At 42.8% G+C, this 25,970-nt stretch overlaps 1 protein-coding gene and 1 long non-coding RNA gene across 5 annotated transcripts in view; one reads left to right on the forward strand and one right to left on the reverse strand.

The window, feature by feature from the left end:
* The window catches only part of LOC116848162, a 140,031-nt gene that overhangs the window by 41,561 nt on the left and 72,500 nt on the right, over positions 1-25,970 (forward strand). The window lies entirely within an intron of this gene.
* LOC116848154 (homeobox protein OTX2-like) overlaps positions 6,602-25,970 on the reverse strand; it is an 83,982-nt gene continuing 64,613 nt past the window's right edge. For all 4 annotated transcript variants that reach the window (XM_032823961.1, XM_032823962.1, XM_032823964.1 and 1 more), the window contains 2 exons: positions 20,070-20,224; positions 6,602-11,513 (listed from right to left, as the gene is read on the reverse strand). In XM_032823961.1, the coding sequence (XP_032679852.1) occupies positions 10,800-11,513; positions 20,070-20,224 (869 nt within the window). In that variant the 3' untranslated portion in view covers positions 6,602-10,799. The remainder of the gene's footprint in view (positions 11,514-20,069; positions 20,225-25,970) is intronic.

Genomic DNA, 25,970 nt, shown 5'->3' on the forward strand with positions numbered 1-25,970 from the left:
TGCGGAAGGAGCGAGGGGGTCTGACAAGAACGAACGAGGGAAAAGCGGGAGTCGTAGGGGAGGGAAGAGAGTGGGACAGTGCGCATAGGTGCGTTGATCGTTCATGGGCCGAGTCGAATGTTTGGACAGAGGGAGCTTAACAATGCGTACGCGCCCCCTTGACTTCCTGGCGGAGCGTCTGATCTTCCTGGCCGCCGGTTAAAGGTCGAAATTAGGTCGAACGTGGGAGGCTGGCGAGAAAGCGTATCCGGGAGCGATTTCCCGATCGAGTGCGCGATCGATTTTCGCCATTGTACAGGTGCGCGCAACCGCCGCCATACAGATGGGACCGGCGAGCGAACGCGCGACGAAGGCATCCTCGACGGAGGCAGGATGCGATCCTTGGAGGCCGCCGAAGCCTCGCGAGGACGCTAATCCCCCCGGGACGAGACCCGTCGATAATATTGTGCTGATTAAATGAGGCGGCGCGAGGCATCGAAGAATCGGACGTATTTTTTTGCGCGCTCTCTTCCTCGGCGAAGCCCCACGTCGATTATCGAGCGATTCAATACGGACGAGCGGCGGTCCTTTCAAGCGCGGCGATGCTGAATTTTTAATAACTCGAATCCCTACTTCCCGTTTGCGCGCGCGCTACGTGGGTAACTATTTTATATTTCGATCAATCCCAACCGCCTCGTCGTTGTCATCGCCGTCGTCATCGCGGGCAACCGTTAATAATAAGAATAATAATAGTGTACTTTATTGGAAGCTTATAATATTCATAATACTTATCAACACTTATATATGCTTTAACCTTATTAACCTTATTATATAACTTAGTCTTTAAATTTCTTGGGACATCTCCCGTTTAGAACGAGTAAAAAGTGGCAGTATTTTCACTTGGGGTAATAGTGAAAATACTACTACTTAAAATAGTAAGAGCGAATGTTTCGCTCATGCTTAGATGATTTCTGACTCCATGTTTCAGTAAATTAGAATGCATATGCTCCTATGACAATGGAGTATAATGCAGTGCAAAACGGTTCAAGCACAATGAAGTTGAGGGCTCATCAAACTCTCAAAATTGGCAGTCCCTATTGTGCATTTATGTGTATGAACAGTAATTATACTATTTATTATTATTAATTAATATTAATTATTATCACTTACTGTTCTTAATAATATTATTAATATATCATTATTGTGTCTAAATCTTTTTGCAGTTCAGAATGAGAAAGGAATTTTTGAAAATTTATTTATGGGGGATATAAAGTTTATTTCTGTGAAATAAAATAATTTTTGTGAATAATATATATTCAAAGTTAAGTTTAGAGTTTAAGTAAAAGTTTAGAGTTTATAGAATAAAAGTTTTTCAGTTAAATCGCCATTATACAAATATAGTGCCACATATATCATATAGTTCGGCTGAAAAACTTGGATCTAATTCTGAATGAGGATCTGAGTGTCTCACATAAGACAAGTTTCAAGCGGCAACTATTAATATGCCGTTTCGAGTGAGAAATTCACTCTATACGAGTGAGAAAACACTCGAAGTGACTCGGCGATCACTTTGCTTTTCTAGCGAAATTTCACTCTAAGAAATTTAGAGATCAGTTATAATGCTCGTTAATTTCGCTGGTCGCTGTTATTTGCACCCACACGTATTCACCCTGGTCTCATTCTTCCGTTCCGAGTGCTCGCGGCGAATCGGTTAATTTACAAGTCTAATTCGGCCGACTGCAGTTGCGCGCGTCTAATTGCGCGCCGTCGCTCTATTACTTCGCGCGGCTTTCGTTAGTATCGAAGCATTCCGTCGTCAGCATTCGCCTCTAATTAGCGGGGTGACGGACACGTTACGCTTGAGTTTGCCGCCGAAATCGCCGTCCGGTCCGATCGCGCGGAAGGCTGCACGAAGGGCGAGCGGAGCGGCAGAAAGGGAGGGGGAGGGGGCGAACGAGGAAGATCAAAGGGTACGGTGTCGGGCAAGGACGCGTTGCCGGCGACGTCTCGATGCGCACTGACTAGCGACTTTTTCAATCAAATTTGCGGCACGGCGCGATTCCGATTCCTTTCTGATTCGATTTCGCCGAGTTTAAAACGGCCGCTTATAGAGCATTAAGCGATCCTCAAAGTGGGAACGGGAAATCTAGTTACGGCTGCGCGAGCTGGCCTCTTTGATCCTGCCGATTTGCCCCCTCCCCTCCCCTGGCCCACGCTCATTCTTTGCTCCCGCCGACCCCCATTCTCCCTTTCCTCCCTGCCCCTCGACGATCCCTTCCTCTCGTTAGGGATATTGCCAATCGAGAAAGAATTCCCTTCTGGACTTTGCGGACCTCCGAGATTCCGTGAAAATTTCATCCGCTTTTTATCCTCTTCGTCCCGCTTCCGTGAATCGCACCTCTTTCCCTCTTCCGGCGTCTCTCTTTCTTCCTCGTTCTTTCTCTCTCACTCACTCTCTTCCTCTCTTTCTTCCTTCCTGTCTTCCTACTAGTTTTTATGTATTTCGTCCTTTCCCGCGGCATAAATTAATCTCCGTATGGCGACCGCCGTTAATTTTCCGCCCGGAAATATATAAGTCGCGGAATAATCGCGCCCGCAGCGCGGCGCGATTTAATTATTTAATCGCCGGCCGAATTATCAAGCCGCTGGCACTGCGACGTTTTATTATTTATACTATTTGCCCGCGCGGAAATTGTTCGCGCGATCGGGCGAAATATTAGAAATTCGCGACGCGCCGAGTTTAGTGACGATTTAGCGCGGTGACTTTTCGCGCGAGCGCGTTCATAATTTATGACTTACTCTTCGTGCGTCAAGCCATCGCACCCCCGTCGTTGTGCCGAACGAGTGGGACACAGGTGAAAAATGTGATGCACGTAAACACACTCGGATACAAACTGCCCCTTTCTGCGAAACTCATTTTCACCTGTGACCCAGCACACGGGGCGCGAGGAAAAACATAAAATATAGGTTAAACGAATGTCGAAGATATATTGCACCCTCCACTCCAGTATAAATTGTGTTTTATAATAAATCTCTTTATGACACGCTTTAAATACGTGGAAGCGTCCGATATCTTGTAGGATATATGAATACTAAATAAATAAAACAATTATTTGTTTTTTTTTACGCTTCTCTCAGGAGCGATGAATTTACGGTGCGCGCGGAAGCGAGACGGTTGAAAAATTCATTTCTGAATTCGTCCTTAGGAAATCTCGTATTCAATCTGACGGCTATTCATATTAAACAGGAAAGGACCGAAATAAATCCTTTTTAATTATTCAGTTGACAATTCACATGTTCCACCGCGCGACTTGAATTCGTCGGCGCAAGGCTCAGAAATCAAGCCACCTCATCTCACGCACGCACACACGCAGAAGAGAAAAACTCGGCTCTAATTTCGGCTTGCATTGCTGAGCGTCTTCTTTGAGGAAAATTTTACGGAAAATCTAGTTCACATTGCACATACTGTGGAAATATATCTCAAAAAAGGACGAGATATAACTTCGATAATCGATCTTCTATCAAGAAGTTTTTTTTCTCAGTTATCTCAACAAGTTTTAACGCAGCCAAATGTTTCCACACGAATGTTTTTCGGTTGCGATAACACTTCTTGTCACAAAATTTTCGTCTGAGAATTCCTGATAAGATCTTCCCTATCTGTTACATAAACTAAGGTTTTTTCCATGGACACACTTATGGACACACATAGAAAAATACGTGCTGTATCTAAGTAAATGTTACTTGTTTTAAATATTTTATAAGTTTATATATCCGCAAATTTATCATAAGCTCATCATAAGCATCAAGTTTGTTCAAGATACATCCTGAATTCTAGTAGGTTTAATATTTGAGTCAGGAATATGAAATTGAAAACAAAATTCGGTTTGTTCGCCTTACATAGAGTCAAAAATCAACTTCCTTTGATAAAATTTTATGACATTCTTGTAAAGAAAATTAATTCTTCTTCTGAGTATATTTATAATGAGCTTTGCTAAAACCTATTATGAATATGCTTGAGGACTGTCAAGAAAATATTCTTTGTTGCAAATAACTATTACTTAAAAGAAAGAAAGTAAACTGAGTAATCGCTTTCCTTAGCAGTAGAATAGTATTTTTCTCTATGCAGAAAGGTTGTCTGTAACTTTTCAAAAGAACTCATTTTTCACTGGGAGAATTCTTCGATTGGACAAGACAGACGAGAGTTCACAAACTTACCCTAAAAATTGCAGACGACCTTTCTGTCCCCAAGTCACCTCCACACGTTCTATGATTTTTCTCGTTCTCGAGGATCCTTCTTGTCGCACTTTGTCTATCACACGGGGCTGTCAGGAGTCCCAGTAGCCGAACTGATCCCGTATTGCCCATTGGCAAACGTACGACTGGCCGGTCTTTCCGCGAAGACAGGTCACTGGTGCCCTCCACATCGGCGTCAGTCGGGACGAAGTTTCGGGTAGATGTGGTGAGAGGGCATAATGCAAGTATTAAGCCGCTATAGTCGGGAGCGGAGGCTGCAGGAAAAGGGGTAAGAGAACCGTTTGCGAGGATATAGGTAGGTAAGTCGGGGCTTAGCCCGGTGACACAGTGAGCGGAACCGAGGCATGAAGCTTACCGCCGGCTCCCGAGTTGTTATAATGGGATCCGGCTAAACGCAAGCCGATTTTAACTCTTCGCCGCGACACTCGGCCAAGTTCAAGGCCATTGTCTTCGCCGCAAGGAGGAATAAAGCGGTCGCCGACTGTACGCGCTTACGCGTCGGTCTCCCTCGCACCGCAGTCGCCGATCCTTGCAACGATCCTTGCCGCCGTTGATCGGGTCAGGCGGCTCCGGCACCCAACGCATCTATGTGTAGAAAGTATCATCGTGATCACTCCTTTCTTCTTTTACACCGGTCTTTGATCTTGCGGCGATCTCGAAGTGCCGTGCATTGTTGTGCATTGAGAACAGCAGCCCGATCTGTTTGCGGTAGTGTGTACTTTTCTTATTTCCTGCCGTTTGAGCGATTGTTAACAAGCGTGAAATATTCCAGGAAACTTTCGACACGCATCTTTCTCATGCCGCGTTTCACATTCGTTGCTTGTCACTTATATATTAATAAGTCGTTTTCGAGGAACAAGAACTGCCATTGTTCGCAATAACGTTTATTGTCCTTTGATTCGCTCGCAGAGATTGCCCCATTGTCTCATTTCCTTCATAACATCATTTTTCATTATGACGTAAAGTGCGACTCATTTGTTGGCCATTGATGCAAATATAGCGCGCAGGCTAATACTTCTGTGTTGGTCTTTCGCGGGACCAGTCCACTCTCTTTAAAGAGAGAAAGTCGCGGAGGATTTGCGCCCCGATCATACGTGTAGGCTCATCAAAGGCCAAGCGGGCGCGGGCAACGGCCGATTAGTTATAGCTCGTTAATTTGATGAGTTAGAAAGGATGCCGGATTACGCCATCAAAAGGTAGACAGGTACGCGATCTGTCCAATTAGTCCGACACAGAGAGCGGCCCTGGGAGGTGTAGGGCGGCTCCTCTGTGTGCCTGCCGTGGGGGACCTTTGTTACGACGTTTAAGACCACTTAGGTATACGCCACTGACGTTTCTCCCTCACCCCTCTCCGCACACTCCCGAACTCAAGCTCTTCGTACGATTGTTTTCGTGCGCGCACGTATTCGCACCACCTGTGATCTTCTAATGGACCATCCTGTCTAATACGAGAGATGATTTTGGTCGATCTAGATTATGATCAACGTTACACACCGACATTCCCATTTATAAAAATACGCTTATGCGCGCACGCGAGCGCGCGCGCGCGTCAGCGTGGAGAGCTCGTTAGCGCGTCCGTGAGTTCTTTAATCGCGAGGTCTGCGCGTTTATTGCACGCCGTTAAATAATTAAATTAATTGTCCAACGGACGCGCGTACTCGCTCCTTGGAGATTCGCCGCGGCTATCTCGGATCTCGCGATGTTTTTAGAAATTAAGTAAACGAAGGTAATCGCCATTCCGGGATGCATGCGCGCGCTTCACGCGACAGAAAAATTAGACGCTGGGGAGAACACGGACGGCGGCGACGGCTAACGACGTTGCATCGAGATTATGGCGACCGCGAGTTTGTAATTAATACACGCTTAATGGTTCGAGATCGATATGCACGCGGCCACTCAAATAACGAAACGCGGTCGCTTTGACGTTAATTAATTTCAAGTGCATTAACAGAATTGCTGCCCGCGGCATAGGGTCTTGCGAACATCAATGTGATTAATAAGAACCACGCTCGCGATCTATAAAGCTGCCAGGCCGAAATGGCGAGAGAGAGAGAGAGAGAAAAGCAGAATGCGTGCGTGTTGTGTATATGTTTGTTTGGGTGCGTTACATGTATATGAAAGTGAGAGAGTGAGAAAGAGTGAGTGAGTGAGAGAAAGAGAGAGACACGCGTATTGCGTGTTGGGAATTCTGTCGCAGGCAGCTACTGTACAAAACATAATCCGCATATCGCGGAACACGTACGCGAAGCGATAAAATTTCGACTCGAAACGAGCGCACAATGTTACGGATATCTTCCAGAACGGACGAAGGACACCGCGAGGCGAGATGAGGACAGGGAGAAATGACTGAGAGACAGCTTATTAATAATATGCGATATTTTATTATCCCGATGTAGGAAGATTCTCTTCGCATATAATAGAACAATCATATATTTTACAAGAGATATACGTTATGTACACATTCGCGTCGTATTATTACAAAGTAGCTTAGGTCTAGGAGCTTACATAATATCCATTACGGCTTTATGATCTATCGATCTCTGTCTATTGTTAATCTTAGTGATATCCTTTTTCTTTATTATCCTTTAATAATCGCATAAACTCTAAGCTTCACGATAATAATATACATTAGATAGTATACACGAAATATACACTCACGATTAAAGTAGGCATTTCTTCACGTATCTTTTTTTTCTTTTCTCAGACACATTTACGTTAATTAAGTTAATTACGCGAAGGAAAACGAAGCCTCTCTCTCTCTTTCTCTCTCACACACACACACACACACACACACACACACATTCATACACACACATACACACACATTCATACACACACATACACACACACGCACGCATGCACACACACACACACACACTTGCGAACGAAGCAAATAGTGCTATAGAAACAAACGACTATGAAAGAATATACAACTATACAAAGGCCTCACAACGAGGCCGACTCTCACTTCACGTTGTATTCGGGAGTGTCGTATTATGAAGCGAGATTCTTTCATGCCTTCCCCCCGTTCACGTACGACCGTGACTTTTTCGTCTTTATTTACAAGAATCTTCCGGCTACTGACCGTACTTGATATGGATAATTATGAATACAATATTAATCGTAATAATAAAGACTTTGACGATAATACTAATGATAATGGCGGCAGTGATGAGTACGTCCGTTCACGACGATGAAGTCTGATTGGATCAACGTGATGACGATGAACGAAACGCGTTTTGTTTGGAGGAAACGGAATGTCTGGTTCTTTGAATTGAACTTGATTCATAAGAACCAAAAATTCGGTTGTCCTCAACTACAACGGCTCGTTCATTCTTCATGTTTATTCAATCAGTCTTTGTTTCTCTCCGTGTGTTTAAAATCTTAAAAATACAAAATATACCAACTAGATCCTAAAAGAAATCGCGATGTATGATACGCACGATTAACACGAATGCCGCCGCATAAATTTCGTATGAGAGATTTAAGATAATTTTCATAAATACGTTTCCTTTAGTTTCGCATATGCGAGGATAGATTTAATTACTCCGTAACTGTACTTCTCTTCGCGAAAGTTCAAAAGAAAATTTAGATTCTTATTGCCATTCTTGTTTGCGTTTTGAGGTTATCTCCAAAAGGGACATATTTGACATGTAAAAATAAAATTTCTCCGGTAAAATAACATCGTTCACCATTGAGAAACACATGATTAACGATACTCACGATATCGACACCAACATACTCTCGATTTAGCAAATATACAGAAGAAATAGTATCCGAAAGTTCGAAACCCAAAAACACTTGGTGTGCCGGAAATACACACACAAACAATCGCATTAAAATATAAAATTAAATAAAATATACATTTTATATATATTGCACTAATTGCGTTGAAATATTTTATAGATTTAGAATGAAAGTTAACATTTTTGGGAATTTGTGTTTTTAATTCGAATTAGACAGACCAAGTGTTTGGATCTCAAGCCTTCAGACATTATTTATTTTGTAGGAAATACAAGTTTAAACAACTATATTTTATTTTCATTTTTTCATTTTATTCAATTGATTGACGAACATGCTCAATTCAGCAAATATTACTTTTCCATAATTGCCGATTAGTAATCTTATAGATTGTCTATATTAGAGTTCTGATAGTGTTCTGATAGAGTTCAGCGAATCACGTCCGAATATCTTGTTTGTAATGATGCAAGCGCGAAGCTGAATGTGTTAACGTGAGACGTGAATACTTTGTTTCTAAATGAAATGAATATGAAATTATCGTGGATTAGGCGACCCGATGGGTGTGGGTACTCGTCTTCCTTGACTTTCAGCAATACATTCTTTGTTTACAACCAATTTTACAATTTACATACTTGAGTATTTGGGGAAAGCAACATAAAGTCTTCACTGATATATCATTAATTAAAACTCCTTCGAAGACTCGGAAATGATCAGTTTCGTTGCTAGATTGTAAAGAGTACTTGAATAATTCTAAAGACGAATCCATAGAGTCGTCTTGAGTATGTACAGAAATCTCGGAGAAAAAACAACATCATTGAACACTGCATCGTACTAGCGGTGACGTTTGAATTCATACTTGTATATGTTTAAAATATAAACATAAGAATAGCGCATTTTATTATTCATAAATTATAATTTACAAATCACGGAGGACGTACGATAAAACAATACGATTCTTGACCACAAATTTCGCCCGAGCTATATTGTTCATACAATTGCGCGATCCGCTGATAAACAATACGATACACCTTTTGCTAACTCACGCGTGGTGGCGCGAATTCGCATTAATTTCGCGATGCGCGTGCATGCGACGAGTAAGATAAAAGTACCAGTTCCTGGACACGTGCCCGCTCCTGGACATTCCCGTTGCTCTGGTCTTTAAATACGAATATTTAAACTTTTAGCATGGAATAATATACTTTCAGCATAGGATGTTATAATATATGCAAGAGAGTATCTTTCATCTCAAATCTGACATTCACACTCAAAAAAATGGTCTTTCAGTCATAGCGAAAGTTATCTAGATATAAGAAATTAAAGAACTAAGACAGATAAGTTACTAACAGACACTGCGATACCGTATATGTTTTGTATTTATTCAATAGGTAACAAAGATAGAATTTATATGTGAGTTATTTGCCTAATTTAGTAAGAAAATCTTCATTTATAAAGTCTATTCAAATTAAAACCAGAGTCATATTTTTTATTAAAAATTAGTAATGAGATTTAAATTTTTCTGCAGATTTTGCTAAAATGTTGCTGCTGATTCTACGTACCACAGACAGTTTTCCAGCAAAAACAAAAAATAACGATACATTTTAACGGTGATATTTAGAATTTTAGTTGGACCAGCAAAATACTTTTTTAGTGTAATGCAAAATAATACAGGAAATTTGTGTTCACTTTGATTTAATCTACATGTACTCAAGGTATAGGACGCGTTTAGTGTTAGATACACTATACTCATTTCTATACCAAAAAACACAACAACAGCTTTGTAGCTGATACACAATTGCCTTTTTTTAAGTAACATAAGATAAAATAACAAAATAAAATAAAATAAAAATGAAAAATAATATGTGAAAATATAATAGGATGTTTAATAAAGTCAGAAACTCTTATATTTCGAAAAATATAAATTTTGTAGAAAAAATGGTTTAGATAGCAGTAGTAGAATTTAATAAGATTAATTTATTGATTTTATCATTTTGACGGCGTTGAATAGCGTTGCCAAAGTCAGGTCACTTTGAATTTTTTTAAATTGAACCTTCTATTTTTTATTGTGTTCTTATAATCTTATTTAAGACTTTTACAAAAAACTATAATTTTATCTACTTTGGCTCAGCTATTTTAAAGTTATCGAGGTTTTTATGGTAAGATGACGATAACTGCAGTTTTACTCAAGATTAAATAAATAGAGATATCTATTTATACCTATATGTGGAGGAAGAGGTGGTAGATGACGCCTGGGTCCATTTGGAGCCCAAGCCAGCCCGTCGATTTTTTTAATGGAAACTCTTATTTTTTGCAGATTCGTGTTCGGGATAATTTTCTGACTATATGGATTAGATTTTGAACCCGGGATCAAATTCAGGCCTAATTAAGCCCAGATCAATTTTCTTGAGTGATAACTTCATTTTTCATCGCAGATTCGTATTAACTTTTTTCTTTTTGATAAAATACATTAGATTTTCGGCCTTTTTTATACACCCTGATGTGTATATATTCAATATAAGTATATATCTTTTACGTTAAAAATGTAAATATTCGTATTTAAAGACCACAATAATAAGTGCCGACGTAGAGGGTCCTCAGGTCTTCGGTGCTTTCACGCGATTTTCGTCGTCATCCTTTCGACGACGAAGCTCTCTTTGCCTCTGTAGCCCGTCACATCAATTGTCGTCAGAGTCCAGATTGCCGTTCATCTCGTCGCAATTCTCCGTCGCGTTCAGCCGCCAATGGTAAGACGTCGAGGAGCTCGCCACAGCCGCGGTGGCGGTCTCTTGACTTCGGTGAAAAATCCCGGAGGACCTGCCGGCGGACCGCTATGCCATCGTCGAGTATCTCTGATCGGGCAGCACGTAACCCTCGGCGTCGGCTGACGAGGCGACGATCTCGTTGCTGCCGGCCGGGTTCACATGGTGACTAGTCAGGTGCGACATGGACGAGGTCAGCGTCATGTTCGGATGGTATTGCGGGTGGTGATGATGATAGTTAGTCTGTGGACTGTGATGCATATGCGAGATCTGGGCCTGATAGTATTCGCCGCTGTAGGGTGCCTGATAGGCGTTATAATTCTGCCCGGCGTATTGGCTCGGATTCACGGACGTGGTTGTGGCGGAGGCCGGTGTCCAGGTGAAGCCAGTCGGATGGTACTCGCCGTGGTGGATCTGATTCACCGGGGTCGTGTAGGATGACGACTGCAGGCCCGAGCCTGGCGTCAACGGCGGCGACGGTGTCGTCAGGTTGCTGTTGCCCGCGCTGCCGCCGGTTGGTGTCGTTCCCATTCGCGGATACGTCGTCGACGTCGTAAGCAGCGGCGAGCTGCCGGCCGCCGGCGCTTCTCTGCCTTGCGCCGGCGAGTCTGGTGGGGATCGTCTGCTGGACGTCGTCGTTGACGTGCTAGTGGGCACCCTGTTGGTCGCATTGCTGTTGTTGCTGTGATTCTGAGTCGCCCTGGGCGAACCCTTGGATGGGGGTGGGGTCTGTTGTTGTTGCATTTGCTGTCTGCATTTCGCTCGGCGATTCTTAAACCAGACCTGCAACAGAGAAAGGGGCCGGGGGCGCCGTGAAGTTGCGAAACGATCTACGACGAGATACGACGAACGTAAAATAGAACTCGTCGCTGTTCTTGCGATAACATCGTCACGAGATGACAGTTTCTCCGAGGCGTCTCTCGCGAAAAGAATTTCAAGATACGTGAGATTTGAAAATCAATTGCACGCAAAAAAATTACTTAAAAATAACAGCTAAATTTTATTAGCTATTTCGAACTTTGCTGTTACTGCTAAAAATTAGCATTAGAAGGTAAAGTACATTTGCTGCAAAGTACGACTTTATTAGCTGAAATTAGTAGCATAGTAAAAAGCATAGTAAATAACTAAGATTAGTTAACTATGTTTTCTATCTGATTATATTACATATGGACGATACAAAACATAGTTATATCAATCGACGAAATGGTTTTGTACCTAAAGCGATTGACTCATAAAAACCAAAGGTCTCGGATCTGAGCCCCATCAGTGTTTCAAGCATGTTTTTCAAATACGATGTAGCATTAAATAAAGTCGCTTAAATTTCAGGCAAAATTAGAATATATATTGACAGTTTGTGTTAAAAAAAAGTAATAAACTTTTACTCGAGAATGTGAATATGATTTTAGTATTATTGTGCGATTTAGCTAATATTTTTCGCTGTAGCGCTTAAGTTTAAATAACGAACAAATTTAGCTTCGGTAGTAACGACATTAGCTGTCCCTATTTCAGTGATACATCTTAGCTACCACAGCTATTTCTTAGCTCTTGAAGCTAGTTCTTTTTTTGCTTTCTTTCTTATAAGCTTTCCCCTGATAGACATCGTCCGATATCTCGGCGAGCTTCCAACGAGCTATAAAAGTCTGCTGCGGGAGGCCCGATGGAAGCCGTAGCCCCAGGGACCATCAGGGAGGAAAGGTGTCCCACTGTCCCGCCGCGAGAGACGAGACCGACCGAATGGGGAGTTAATCGGTGCAATGGGAAAGTAATCGCGGGCGAGCGGGCGTAACATTTCATTAAATCGCAACAATAACAAGGACTCGAAGGGAGGGGCCGCACGGGGGACGCGTGTATGAACGCGACGTCCCGACACGCGTGTATTGGAGCATCCCCTGGGATTCTCGGTGACTACGGGGTAGTTCGTCGGCACGCATGCGCGAATCAGAGCCCATCGTATGAGCTAGGGTTGTTTTCACCCCGATGTTCGAGATCAAATAGTTGGTTCTGCCCGCGAATACGTACGTGCGTGCGTGAATACGCGCATGGCATCGTATACATGCATAAACCTTCACGTGGTGGTGCTTTACGGTTACAAACACGAGACGCACGCTCCCGCACACGCTTGCGCGCACGCACACGCACGCGGATTTTTCTCCCTGAAAAAGGGACGGCAGGGGGACAAAAAGCAACCCCTCGTAGGCCGCAAGCTCGCGAACGCGTTGTGACCGCCCCTCTCCCTACTTCGTCCCGTGTAATACTCCCCCTCACGCATCCCTCTATAATCCCAGGGCACAATGTGGCCAGGGGTGCGATCCTATGAATCTATGCCCGCGCCTTTAAAAGCGGGACCCGTCATCGTTGTTGTTATTATCGGCGGCATTGTAACAGTTGTTACGGAGAGCGCGAATCGCCGAAGCGTACGGGAGGATTTCAGGCTGCAATACCGCGCACGTTCGCCGGCCAAGGCAAAAGCCGAGGAGCCAGGCGCACAACCCTCTCGCCTTTGGTCTCGGCAATATCCGAAAGGCAGACGTTGGTCGCACTTCGAGTCGACCAAATTGCTCCAAGCGATTATTACCGAGGGAGTGTGTCGAATTATCGCGTGTTGTACACCCGAAAATAAGACCTGCAAGGTGATATTTTCCCTGTAATCCCATATTATTAGCGAAAATGTTTACTGAAAGAGTATTCTTCTTCTAATGGAGTGGACTATTAATCAGAAATCGACTAGACCCGAGTAAAAAGTGTGACCACTTCTTAACCATGAACTGACCAGAAATTCTGATTATTGGCTAGTTTCTGGTCAATTTAGATGACATCTGCTTTGGCAGTAACTGGGCAGTAAAATTAGTTAGTTCCTTTGATTAGTTTCTAATCAATTTCTGGCCAATTTCTAACCAAACTTTTTTTATATAATTGTTTTGACAAGTAGTTTTCATCGCTCAATATTACATTGTATGAAATATTATATTTTATTATTCAATATAAAAATACAATGTGAAACTCGTGTTTCAGGAGGTAGTATTTTAAAGTGCAAATTTCGTTTATTATTGAGATGGTTGTAGTTTTATTTTTAATTATCATTTTTTATTGCCTAGTTCTTGGCCAGTAATTGGCCAAGAAATGCTGATCAGTATTTTCTTGTCCAGTTGCTGTCTAAATCTTAGATAAAAGTTTGGCTGGGCGTGAGGTGTGTCGTTGCATTTGCTGTCCGCATTTCTCTCGGCGATTCGTAAACCAGTCCTGCAACAGAGAAAGGGGCCGGGGGCGCCGTGAAGTTACGGAACGATCTACGACGAGATACGACGAACGTAAAATAGAACTCGTCGGTGTTTTTGCGATAATATCGTCACGACAATTTGTCGATGACAATTTGTCCGAGGCGCTTCTTTTACGAGAAGAATTCCAAGATTCGCACAACGCGGTTTGAAAATCAATTAAACTCTCCCCCGATAGACATCGTTCGATATCTCGGCGAGCTTCCAACGAGCTATAAAAATCTATTATGGGAGGCCCGATGGAAGCCGTAGTCCCAAGGACCATCAGGGAGGAAAGCTGTCCCACTGTCTCAATTATATTCACTTACACATAATATAGTAGTCAAGTATAAATTTTAGCCAATAAAAACTGGTCAGTTTCTGGCTAGTGACCAGTTTTTCCTGGAAATGTTTCTACTTGAGTATTATTCTGTCTTTCTTTCAAAAGGAATATATTTATTTAAAGTAGAATGCCCTCTTCTTAAGAAATTTTTATTAAAAATAAGACTTATACTGTAGATAAGAGACGGAATTCCTTCAATTTGCAGAATATCGTACTTTGAATATTTCCCTTTTGGTTTTAGAAGAATTCTCTTGAGACCATATATGAGAGTGTGTGAAATCCTCTAGAAATTCTCTATATTTCAGAGGATTCCGCTAAAAGAGATGAGATTATATTTTCTTGGGTGTAGAAAAGTGTTTAAGGACACAAGAGTGAGGTTTTTATGACACGCGGATAAGTACAATTCGCGAAAGCTAAATTATTCCGTCGCGCCTCCTAAGCAACATTAAGTGTAACAAAACCCTAATCCTAAACAACGTTAAGTGTAACAAAATCTTACATCTGCGCAATGTGCAGATCTCTCTCCGTGACGTCTCAGGATGCGTTTGACTCGGGGAAGCTATAATTACTCGTCGTCGCAAGTCGTCGTCCCGCTTGTTTGTCTTACGCTTCTCTTCGTGCCGAGACGCGATAGGCGGATCCATACGTTTCGCAAAAGTCATCCTCCGCAAGGTGACGCGACGCGACGCGATGGGGTGCGGAAATCTGTCCGGGCACGTCATGCGCGCGGATATTGCGTATCAACGCGTGGCGAAACGAGCCCTCGCCGATCTCGGGCGAGGAAGACGGATCGACGTCGAGGTCAGCGCGACAGACAGAGAACGATCCCATTATAGCGCCGTGTTTGCACAACGACACCCCCTTCGGTAGCTATAGACGCAAGAGAGAGAGAGAGAGAGAGAGAGAGGGAGAGAGAGGAGACAGAGAGCAGACAGAGAAGAGACAGAGAGGGCTACCCCAAAAACCAACCAAACAGGCCGCGATGGCATCCGAAGACCCCCGGGGGCAACCAACCACCACTGACGGTTTCACGCCCGTCCACGAGGCCGAGGTGCAAATTGCGCCACCATCTGGTTTACATCCAGCGAGCGGAAAACCACCCTGCTAGCCGGGAGCGGGACGGGACCGCCAGGAGGAAAGGGGGAAGGGGGCGGCGCAGCTGCGTTGACACTATGTCTGTTATGACAAATATATTTTCTTATTTGTACTATTAATACGATCCCATCGTGGGGGAGGGGGGAAGTATACCTATCTACCGGGGAGGAACGTGTCATCGTCCGGCACGCACGATTGATGGAGGAAAGCAGCGTGTGTGTGAGAACCGCATGCGTGTTTGACAATCGCGAACGCGACGATCAGCGCCCGCGCGCGTTTGACGTTTGCCCGTTTGTTCTTCGTGCCCGACGTTGGAACGCCGTGACGCGCTTGCGGGTATTCAAGAGCGTGAAACATCTTATATACGTTTTTACTTGTTTTTTATTTATTCTTATAGCACATTCCTATTCTCATTGTACGTTGAAAAGAAGTTCTGTAATAGTTCTGTAATAGTTAACGAATGCATTTGGTTGGACGTTTCAGTATAAGATTTGACAATTAGTGTCAGATACGTAATAGTTACTACACAACTGTCTCTGATAATAATTACTAAATAATACTAAATAATGTTTAATGTATCAAAGAGTGTTTCGTCATTTCGTGTACTCACCACATGGTAAGTATTACTAAATATGGTTTTATTTTACAAATTATTTGGTGATATCACATAAATAGTTAATAGTTACCAAGCCTTAGTAACAGATGCAAAGCCTTGCTAAAATTATCTGTTAATGCTTACTGAATTATTGGATTATATTCACCTACACATTTAGTTGAGATTATTTCACCAAAGCATTTGGCAACTATTATCCAAAAGTTTGCTGGTTAATATCAAACCATTTTTCCAACGTAGCATATAAAATAATAGAGACGAACTACTCGGATATAGACAAGAATGGGAATATGCCGATTTCCCAAACTCACAAATAAGAATCGTTCGGATTCATAACCTTTAACTGACTATGCAATAGACAAGATAAAGAATCACACAAGAACTTTGCTTTATATTAATGCATGATACTGCATGATATTCGACTGCAACTTTCTACTTGGTATATATTTACATCGCGAATCTCTGGCCAATTCGACGAGACGACGGCATTCAAAGCACGTGACGATAAACGGTCCGAGAGTCCGGCGATAGTTTTATCCGCATAAAACCGTCGAGAGCAGCCGGTTTCCCTTTCCACCCGCGAGGGAATCGTTCGTCTTGCTTTTTTTCCCTGCCATCGACGAAACAACATTTTTCGTTTCAGCTCGTAAGTGACACACGGACGACAAGGCATTCAGAGAGAGAGAAAGAAAGAAAGAGAGAGAGAGAGAGAGAGAGAGAGAGAGAGAGAATCCACACGAAGCGCAGCGCAACGCGGCCTACGCAGCTGCGTGGTTCTCTTCGACGAGAGAAGTGCGCGTATAGAACTCTCGCGAGCGAGATAGAGCAGGGGGCTATAATCCAGGAACAAATCAACGATATGTTGTGCTTCGCACACCGCACTACCGCGTGTACCTCTATTCGCATCATACACGTACGCCTATCGGCTGTGTGTGTGTGTGTGTGCGTGCGTGCGTGCGCGTGTGTGTGTGTGTGTGTGTGTGTGTGTGTGTGTGTGTGTGTGTATGAGACCTTTGCCATCCTGGCCTCCCTTTTTCCTCCTCACTGGACCCCCTGCCTTTAAAACTTTCAGATAGTATCCCTTTCCTAGATATGATTCGTTCGCATAGTATAATTCGGAAATGCGCGGGCATATTGTCCAACTGCACATATGTGCAAATGTATATACTGAGAAAAAATATTTGTTTCTTTTAACTATAATCACACATAGAGAAATAATTACTATAAATTATGGTCAAGAAAACTATTTATTTGTTAAATTCTGCTATAAAATGTCAGTGACAATAATCTTATATGCATGTTAGCATTTCCATTTTCGTGTTAGGACAACCAAAAAATATGATCGGCACCAAAAATAACTATAATTTTAGTTAAATCAATTATTTTCTTCGTTCACTAGTAAATTCTACGTATACACGCAGAGAATTTTATAATTTTTTTTATAGAAACTCTTTTAAATTTTATCGTTTTCGATAATCCAGGAATAGACTGTCGGTAAAGTCTGTTTTACCAAGGAACATAATAAATTTCGCTAGAAACAACAGATTACTAAAAGCATAACAAGCGCTGCAACAGCACATTTTGGTTCCTAAAATATATGTATGATGTATGAGATGAAAGGATAGTGAATTACTACAGAATGTCAATCTATTTCTCGGCCACAAAATCCTATGATAATTTTTACTGTAAAATTCTCTCCGTGTCTCGTTTGTGTATTCCGCCATTTTGGTTCCTAAAATATATGTATGATGTATGAGATGAAAGGATAGTGAATTACTACAGAATGTCAATCTATTTCTCGGCCACAAAATCCTATGATAATTTTTACTGTAAAATTCTCTCCGTGTCTCGTTTGTGTATTCCGCCATTTTGGTTCCTAAAATATATGTATGATGTATGAGATGAAAGGATAGTGAATTACTACAGAATGTCAATCTATTTCTCGGCCACAAAATCCTATGATAATTTTTACTGTAAAATTCTCTCCGTGTCTCGTTTGTGTATTCCGCCATTTTGGTTCCTAAAATATATGTATGATGTATGAGATGAAAGGATAGTGAATTACTACAGAATGTCAATCTATTTCTCGGCCACAAAATCCTATGATAATTTTTACTGTAAAATTCTCTCCGTGTCTCGTTTGTGTATTCCGCCACTATGCGCAAATGTGCATACAACTGTCCAGGACAGCAGCGTACACGCGCTTCGTATATGATCACAGCTATATACGTATGTATGTATGTATGTGCATCCCCCGTGCGGTGCACCCTTTTGCAGTTGCGCCGCCATTCAGGGCGGCTTAACTTCGCGCGGAAACTCCGCGCCCCGACGCTGCATTTCCTCGCTTTTGTCCTATATATTTCACGATTCCCACGAGACGCGTTCGTTACGATACCCGCGCGAATTACCTGCGCGAATCGCCGGTGAGCCGAGCGCGTTTTCAGCAGAGTGAAGGGGTAGATAAGCGAGATCAGACGCGAGATCTGCCGTCGCGATCACGAGCATATCGCGAATAAACGTTCGATTCCCTGGAGCCGAAGTGATCTCGCTTCTTTTTTGCTTCCTGTATGCCTCTGGACACGTCGCGCGATCGACTTAGTGTCGCATATCGCGCGTCAACGATGAACCGCGTTGGATTGAAACTCGGAATTCAAGGCACGAGCTCGAAAGCCCCACGAGAGTCGCGATCGTGACTTGGTAGCGTCCCGCCGCGAAATAAAGATGTCACGGGGACCGCAATAAAAGCGTCAACGAGCTCGTCGGCACATCTATCAATGTACGAGCCCCGGGCTGGGACAATGGCGAAATGGAACGACGTAGGGCGCGAACGCCGCGTTGTGTAAATACCTTAAATCTCGCGGGCGATTGCTGGAGCACGAAGTATACTCTGCTCTCTATCCCTCTTTCTCGTTCTCTTATTCACTTTTCGTTCTTTCTCTCTCCTCTCTTCCTCCTTTCTTCGCTCCCATTTTCGCCGTGTATCGAGACGTTTGCATCGTACAATTGTCCCGCAAAGGATATACTCTCTAAGGTACAATCAGTGCATTCTTCACTAAAATGCTATACTTATAACTGATTCAATTACAAGTATAGCTTTGCAATCAGTAAAATTTCGTTGAAGGGTCAGTTAATAGCAGCAACTATTGTCATTATCAATGCACAATGCGAACACAGACAGTGTCATTGCACGTAAGGCTCATAGAAGTCGTTAATTCCATCGCTACAAACGCAGAAAAGTACATACTGCATTCGAGTAAGTGTTACTGGTTTCCATTCATAAATTTACATATCCGCAAATCTGTCATATGCTCATCATAAGTATCAAATTTCTTCAAAATTCACATTTTTAAGATTAACGTTTAAATCAACAATACTAAATTACAATAAAAATTCGATTTGTTTACTGCCATAAAATCAAACCAAGTTCTTCTTTGATAAAATTTTTAAAATATTCTTTTAAAAAGAATAAATTCTTCTTTTGAGTACATGATAATGAACTTTTCTCGAATTAACGATGAGTGTATTTAACAATTTTTTGAAAATTAGTAAATACTCATTAATTATCAGTGAAATAGTTTCTTTGCTGATTCAATCAGAGAATTTTGCTGATTCTATTCAATGCTCGTGATAATAGTCGTTATTTGAAACTTGTCCTACATGAGATACTCGGATTTGATTTTAGAGTTAGATTTAAGTTTTTTACTTGAATCATATAATATTATTTTATGTTATAATATTTGTAATCGCAATTCAGCTAAAAAACTCACGTCTAACTCTAAATTCAAACCTGAGTATCTCATTTAAAATATGTTCAAATAACGACTATTAATGTGATCCTAAGAGAGCAATGAGACTCAGAGTTAATACGCGAAAACGAGCTTGCCGGCGACCTTGTATTCGCCAAAAAGTTCATAGGACCTGTTTGTAGTCCACCTTTGTTGTCATTATTCGTCGAAAGCGATTATTCGTGAGGAATAAAGTCCGTGGGGTTAGGGAGAGAGAGGAGAAGGGAGGAGGAGACGCGAGGTAATTACCTGGACTCGTGATTCCGGCAAGTTGATCTTGAGAGCAACCTCCTCTCGCATAAAGATGTCCGGGTACCTCGTTTTCGAGAACAGTCCCTCCAGCACGTCCAGCTGAGATCTGGTGAAGGTAGTCCTCTCGCGACGCTGCTTGCGTTGATTCATTCCTGCGACATGAGAAAAAGGAAGCGCTCGATGTTAATTATCGCGTCTCTTAAATCTCGCCGGGCTTTCGTTTCGACGCGTATCCGATCTACGGTTACGAGCGCTCGTAAAGTCGCCTTGCGGCGCTCAAGAAAGCAGCTGATACAGAAATTCGCCAGTAGCCCTATTCTGTAACTCGTTATTGGAGTTAACGACAGTTTCGTTATCGTTGCGCAGCTTTTGTATAGCGTAGAAAAGCTGCGCAACGATAACGAAACTGTCGTTAACTCCAATAACGAGTTACAGAATCCCAGTACAGGCACGTTTGCGCGCAACCGTCGTCGGTGGCGGTGAGTCGATCTCGGTTCATTAAACCGCTCGATAGTTACACGTAGTAGCTGTGCAAGGTAGGAGCCGAGGGTTTTACACCTCTGCACAAAACGCGACAATCGGTGTCGGTGTGATATACAAGAGACCCTAAAAACGCAAATAACGCGCGCAATCGCGAAGTGTTTCTCGCTCAATCGGCGCGGCGACGTGCAACGACCTCGCAAATGTAATGCAGAACGGCATAAACGAGGCGACTAGAAGACAGGAAATCAAGTACTTATCGAGAACGTTTAACTTCTTCGAAGTACGCTCCAGTCTTCTCTTCAACGTGCGCCATAAAGCCGCTATTGGATGAGGTAAAAACGAGGAGCGAAACCGTCGGAGGAACGGAGTAGAAGACATCGATATCGCCCCAATACGTTCAGCAATAGCATGGAACGGTCGTCGATGACGATGTCTTCTTCTTCTTCTCCTTCAAATATGGAGCGCCTTCGCTCGCGTCGATGTCTTCCACGAAGAAGACGGGGGGGGTTGCCGTGTACGAGACGGGCGGGGGGCCGCAAAGGGGGATCTCGTTGCTTTCTCCCTCTCTCTCTCTCTCTATCTCTCGACAAACGTGGAGGAGGGGTGTGGAGCGTTGCGAGGCCGCGATAGCGTAATTTTGAACAGCTCCCCTCTGCCCCCATCGGCCCACCCCACGCTTTCTACCTTCCTCGTGCCATCGAGCCTCGCTTGGCTCGTTTCGGGACCCACGTAATCCGCTTATGAGGGGGTCACAGGGGTGCCGTGAGGCAGCACGGGGGAGGGAGGACGGGAGGCAGGGAGTACACCCCGGAATACACGAGCATCCAGAGGACCGAAGTCGCGGTTCGCTTCCAGCTGCCGCTGGAAACGACGACGACGACGCCGGGATCTCTCTCTCTCTCTCTCTCTCTCTCTCTCTCTCTCTCTCTCTCTTGCTCTCTGCGGGCGCACCGATCGAATGAGCGCGTATATACGACCTGTGTGTCCTCGTCGCGAACCAATAAAAAGGAGCGCTTGGAAAACTGCGCCTCGCCAGTGTCTCCGGGTTGGAAGCCGGATCGTAAAGTCGAAGGCGGAATGGTGGAGTCCATGACCGGCTCCGGGGGGGAATCGCCGATGACGGGTCGCTCTCTCGGTCGCGGGAGTATTTTACGTGCCGAATTTTCGTGCTATCTTTTGGCGAAGAACTCGCGATGTTAATAAGGAGTTGGGGAAGGAAGAAGGAGAGGGAAGAATGGAGATCCCCGGAATATACTCGATCGGATGTGGTCTAATCTTCTCATGAGCCTCCTCTGGCCGCGGTGAGCTTTTCGCGCGAGTCTCTTATCCGACTTTACGGCCGCGATGATCAACGACGTGTGCGAGTTGGGTAATCGAGAAAACAGGGTCATTCGCGGGGAGATCGGTGGCGAAGCCTTTCTACGCGAAGTGTACGGCTGCGATCGCGACGGTTTAAGACTCGGCTGGCACGCGAGGCGACTGTTTACCGGACGATCGATGCTCTCTCTCTCTCTCTCTCTCTCTTTCTTCTCCTTTCCTCTTTTCCATACTTGAGAGGCCTGCTGGACACGACGAGCAAAAAGAATCACGGGGCATTGTAACATGAAAGGGAGAAAGTTCACGTCAGTAGCGAAAAAACAAAATTAAGTAAAATGACTTAAGCCGAGGGAAAACTTAGGTGTCACGAACGATGAGATAAGCGTACCGTAAAAAAGAGAGTCAAAGACGATCGATTGTTATTTATTTCCATGTATTTCGTGGGCGTTTTGAACGTATGTTTTCTTGCTCTTCTAACGTTATCAATCGAGAATTCCGCGACGAGCGGAAGCCAGGAGCCTTGATCGACTTGGGGCTTGAACGAATACGCTATCCGAGATATGAACGACAGTTGAGTATTCTCAATGGATGCAACGACAAAAGCAAAGCGAGCGAAACGCCGAAGGAAGGAGCGGTCCAGAAGGAGGAAACGGTGGCGTCGTATCGCTCGCATCTCTCACCCGGACGCTCTTCTCGGGTTCGAGGAGGGCCCGGGGGATGACGACGATGACGACGAACGACGACGATACCTGCGTGATTGGCTAACGAACTGGTCGAGTGGGCTACCAGCATGGCACCGCGGTAGATCCACGGAGTAGATTGCGTCGAGCTCACAATGTACAAACGCCACGGTGGTCGGAATTACCGCCATCGCTTCGTGACGGGCGCGACACACCCGCGATCGTCGGATCTACGATACGTATCTCGGCCGCCTCCGCTTCTCGCACGGATCCATTGATTACCCGGCCCGTACAAAAATCCTCGGGGTGAAACAATCGCCACAGTTCTCGGGATAATCTCGTCTAATCGTCTCGGCGGGCGGAGGGGGAGCTATTATCTTCGCGTGTGATACGTGAATCTTCTACCTCCACGTACGCGCACACGTGGTGCGAACGACACTTGTCGTATAATTGGGAAATAGATGCGACCGCGAATTTTCAACAATGAACAAATCTCATTCGACGGGGGTCTTTTTCCTGATTGGAAGACGCCGTCGCGGCGACGGAAGCGGCTCTAAAAAGACGCTCTGATTGTCGAGTGGGCATCGGTGCTACCGTTAACGATGGCTTTTGCCATCAGCTCAACAAAAACCAGGCACTTCGCCGCAGTTAAGACAATAGCTTTCCGATTATGATGACTTTCCATTCGCTTCCACGTGCTCGTGGTGCGTTTCAAGCAACGTTCGAAAATTTGCAACGCGATGTAATCAAAGGATTTTAACTGCCATTGAACTAAACTATAAAACACCTAATCATTGACATCTCCTTAATTATTGACATTTTTTTTAAATTTGATTTTTTTGAAGACTATCGTGACAGTTTAATCTCTTTCCTGCACTGCATGATTTCAAAAGAGAGGTTCACATTTAAACTTTGAACAATTGCTGCTAGTCGCAAGAAGAACCACTTTAGACAGCACAGACTACTAAAAGATGTCTTAAAAACGTGTACAATAAATAGAAAGTCTTTTAGATATTGTTATGAGATCTTTTAATACATTGAGAGAAAAAAATTCGTAAAGAATATTCGTAATCGTATTTGTAATTGTAATCGTGAAGAAATTGTAGTCATAAGAACCATTTTTCTAATAAGTGTTATTACAGCGCCAGTGATAATATACATACACATATTGATACCACTATTTTTCTGTTAGAAAAAGATTGGTTGATGCCAGAAATGATTATAATTTAGAAAGATTTATCACCTATTTCTTGCATCTCTGCTATCTGCTCTTTAAAGTACAATCAGTATTCTTTATTGAAATGGTTCATTGGAACTGATGGTTCAGTCATAAGTATAGCACCGCAATCAATAAAATCTCGTTAAAGGGATCAATCATAATAATTATTCTCATTATTCACGTATTTTGTGAACATACGGACAATGTCATTGTACACAAGACACATGCGTTAATTCCATCGTCAAGCACAGAAAGTTGGGTTTTATATAACGTGTAATTAATTTATATATTATAGATCTCGCAGTGAAATCTTACTTTCATTGGTCAAAATCAGCAAGAAATAAGCCTTCGGCTTATTATGAAATAGGTCTTTTATCGATTTAATCAGAAACATTTTCATTGATTCACTTTAAGAGAGTGGGAGATTGTGAATTGAAGAGTCTAGAGCCAGTCACTAAAAGGGACCAATAATTTTGCGCCGATAATTGGGTTTGCAATAGTTCAAAAAATCGCAAAAATTACAACTAATTTTTTAAAGTCACTTGCACTTATTACACTGTAAAAAATGCGAAAGAACATGTTGCGCGCGCCTTCCAGAGTCGACTAAAATGCGCGAGCGGGAAACGTTCTTGACGAGCGTATCACGCTTCGAGGAGAGACAGTCGTCGGGTAAGCGACCCTAATGGGTCGGCAAACACCCGCTGGCTCCCGGAGTATGATTCGATTTATTATCGTCGGCGTGAGAGACGCGATACCGGGAGGGTTGATATAAGGGTTGCTTCGCCTCATTGGCCCGCAACCAGATCAGACGCGACCCTAATAGCAAATTCGTTTTCCGTTTATTGGATTCTTCCGCGCGTTTCGCCGGGAAGATCCGCGTAAGTCAATGGGCCGCTAACAGAATTTCACGCCGATCTCTCTCTCGTGCACGATCCGACGGTGCAATCCATCAGTCGGTCGGTCCCTGCGCGCGCGCACGTAAACGACTTCGAAAGTCACCGGGTGAGACTTTCTCTCGTTGCAATCACCGGGACCGGAAGTATCCGCCATGTTGATCTCGTTAACTCCTCACCCCATGACCCCAGTAGAGATCGTATCTTATCGGTAACCATGAAATAGTACATGTTTTCTGTTAGAAACAGATTTGTTGACGCCAGAAATGACTATGATTTTAGAAAGATAAATCACATATCTCTTCCATCGTACTAACTGCTTTTTAAAATACAATCAGTATATTCTTTTTTGATATGGGATTTCAAAAAAGGAAAATTTCAATGGAAGTAAATTTGTACCTAACATCGCTACTAATCAGTAAGATAACGCTCATTTCTTCTAGATAAGTAAGTTAGCTAAAACTTAAAGAAACAAAATTACAGTGTTATGAGATGAAAAATCATAAGTAGTTACCAGCCAGTGATGTAACGGTCAATTCTGCTATTTTAAAACTTTTATAAGATTAATGTAACTCAAATTTGATTTACTAATTTTAATATGCTAGATGATATGATATGATAAAATACTAGATAATATAATAAATGATGATATAGTAGCTAAATTATATATTTTAAGATAAACAGCGTCTGCTATACCTGATGCAATAGGCTAATCACAAACTTGATCCTATATTTCAGTGAATAATCAATTGGTAACGAATTGGTAACGAGCTGATAACGAGCTAGAAAATTATATAATCTGTACTCTCTTACGAGTATACTAGCTAGTTAATAGCCTTTGATTCAGATCAGCTAGTTACATTTTTACTCGAAGATGTCTCACGATTTGCCAAGGGAGCTTGAAGCATGTAAAAAGCCATAGAAAACTTATTAACCCTTTGACTCACAGAAACGTGATATTGCGTTTTGATATTTCCGAAATTCAATATTTCCAAAATTAAATATTCAAGAGTTTTCGGGGTCGCTCTATTCAAAGTGACTTACAAAATTCATGACGGATGTAGCATAGTCGATTTAAAATTAGAAAAATATAAAAGATCAACAAAAAGCTTGAAATGTTGTATTTTGGGGTCTTGATTTTGCTCTTTTCAATTCTGAATTTGAACAATAAAAATTGTAGTTGCCATATTGAGTCTACCATCTTGAATTTGAAAAATTTTGACTTCATATTCGTAAACACAGTATATATATATATATATATATATATATATATATATATATATATATATATATATATATATATATA

Source organism: Odontomachus brunneus, unplaced genomic scaffold (genome assembly GCF_010583005.1).
Source record: "Odontomachus brunneus isolate Ranch 3 - 2012 unplaced genomic scaffold, Obru_v1 Obru_scaffold_090, whole genome shotgun sequence".
In the NCBI taxonomy this organism is placed as follows: domain Eukaryota; kingdom Metazoa; phylum Arthropoda; class Insecta; order Hymenoptera; family Formicidae; genus Odontomachus; species Odontomachus brunneus.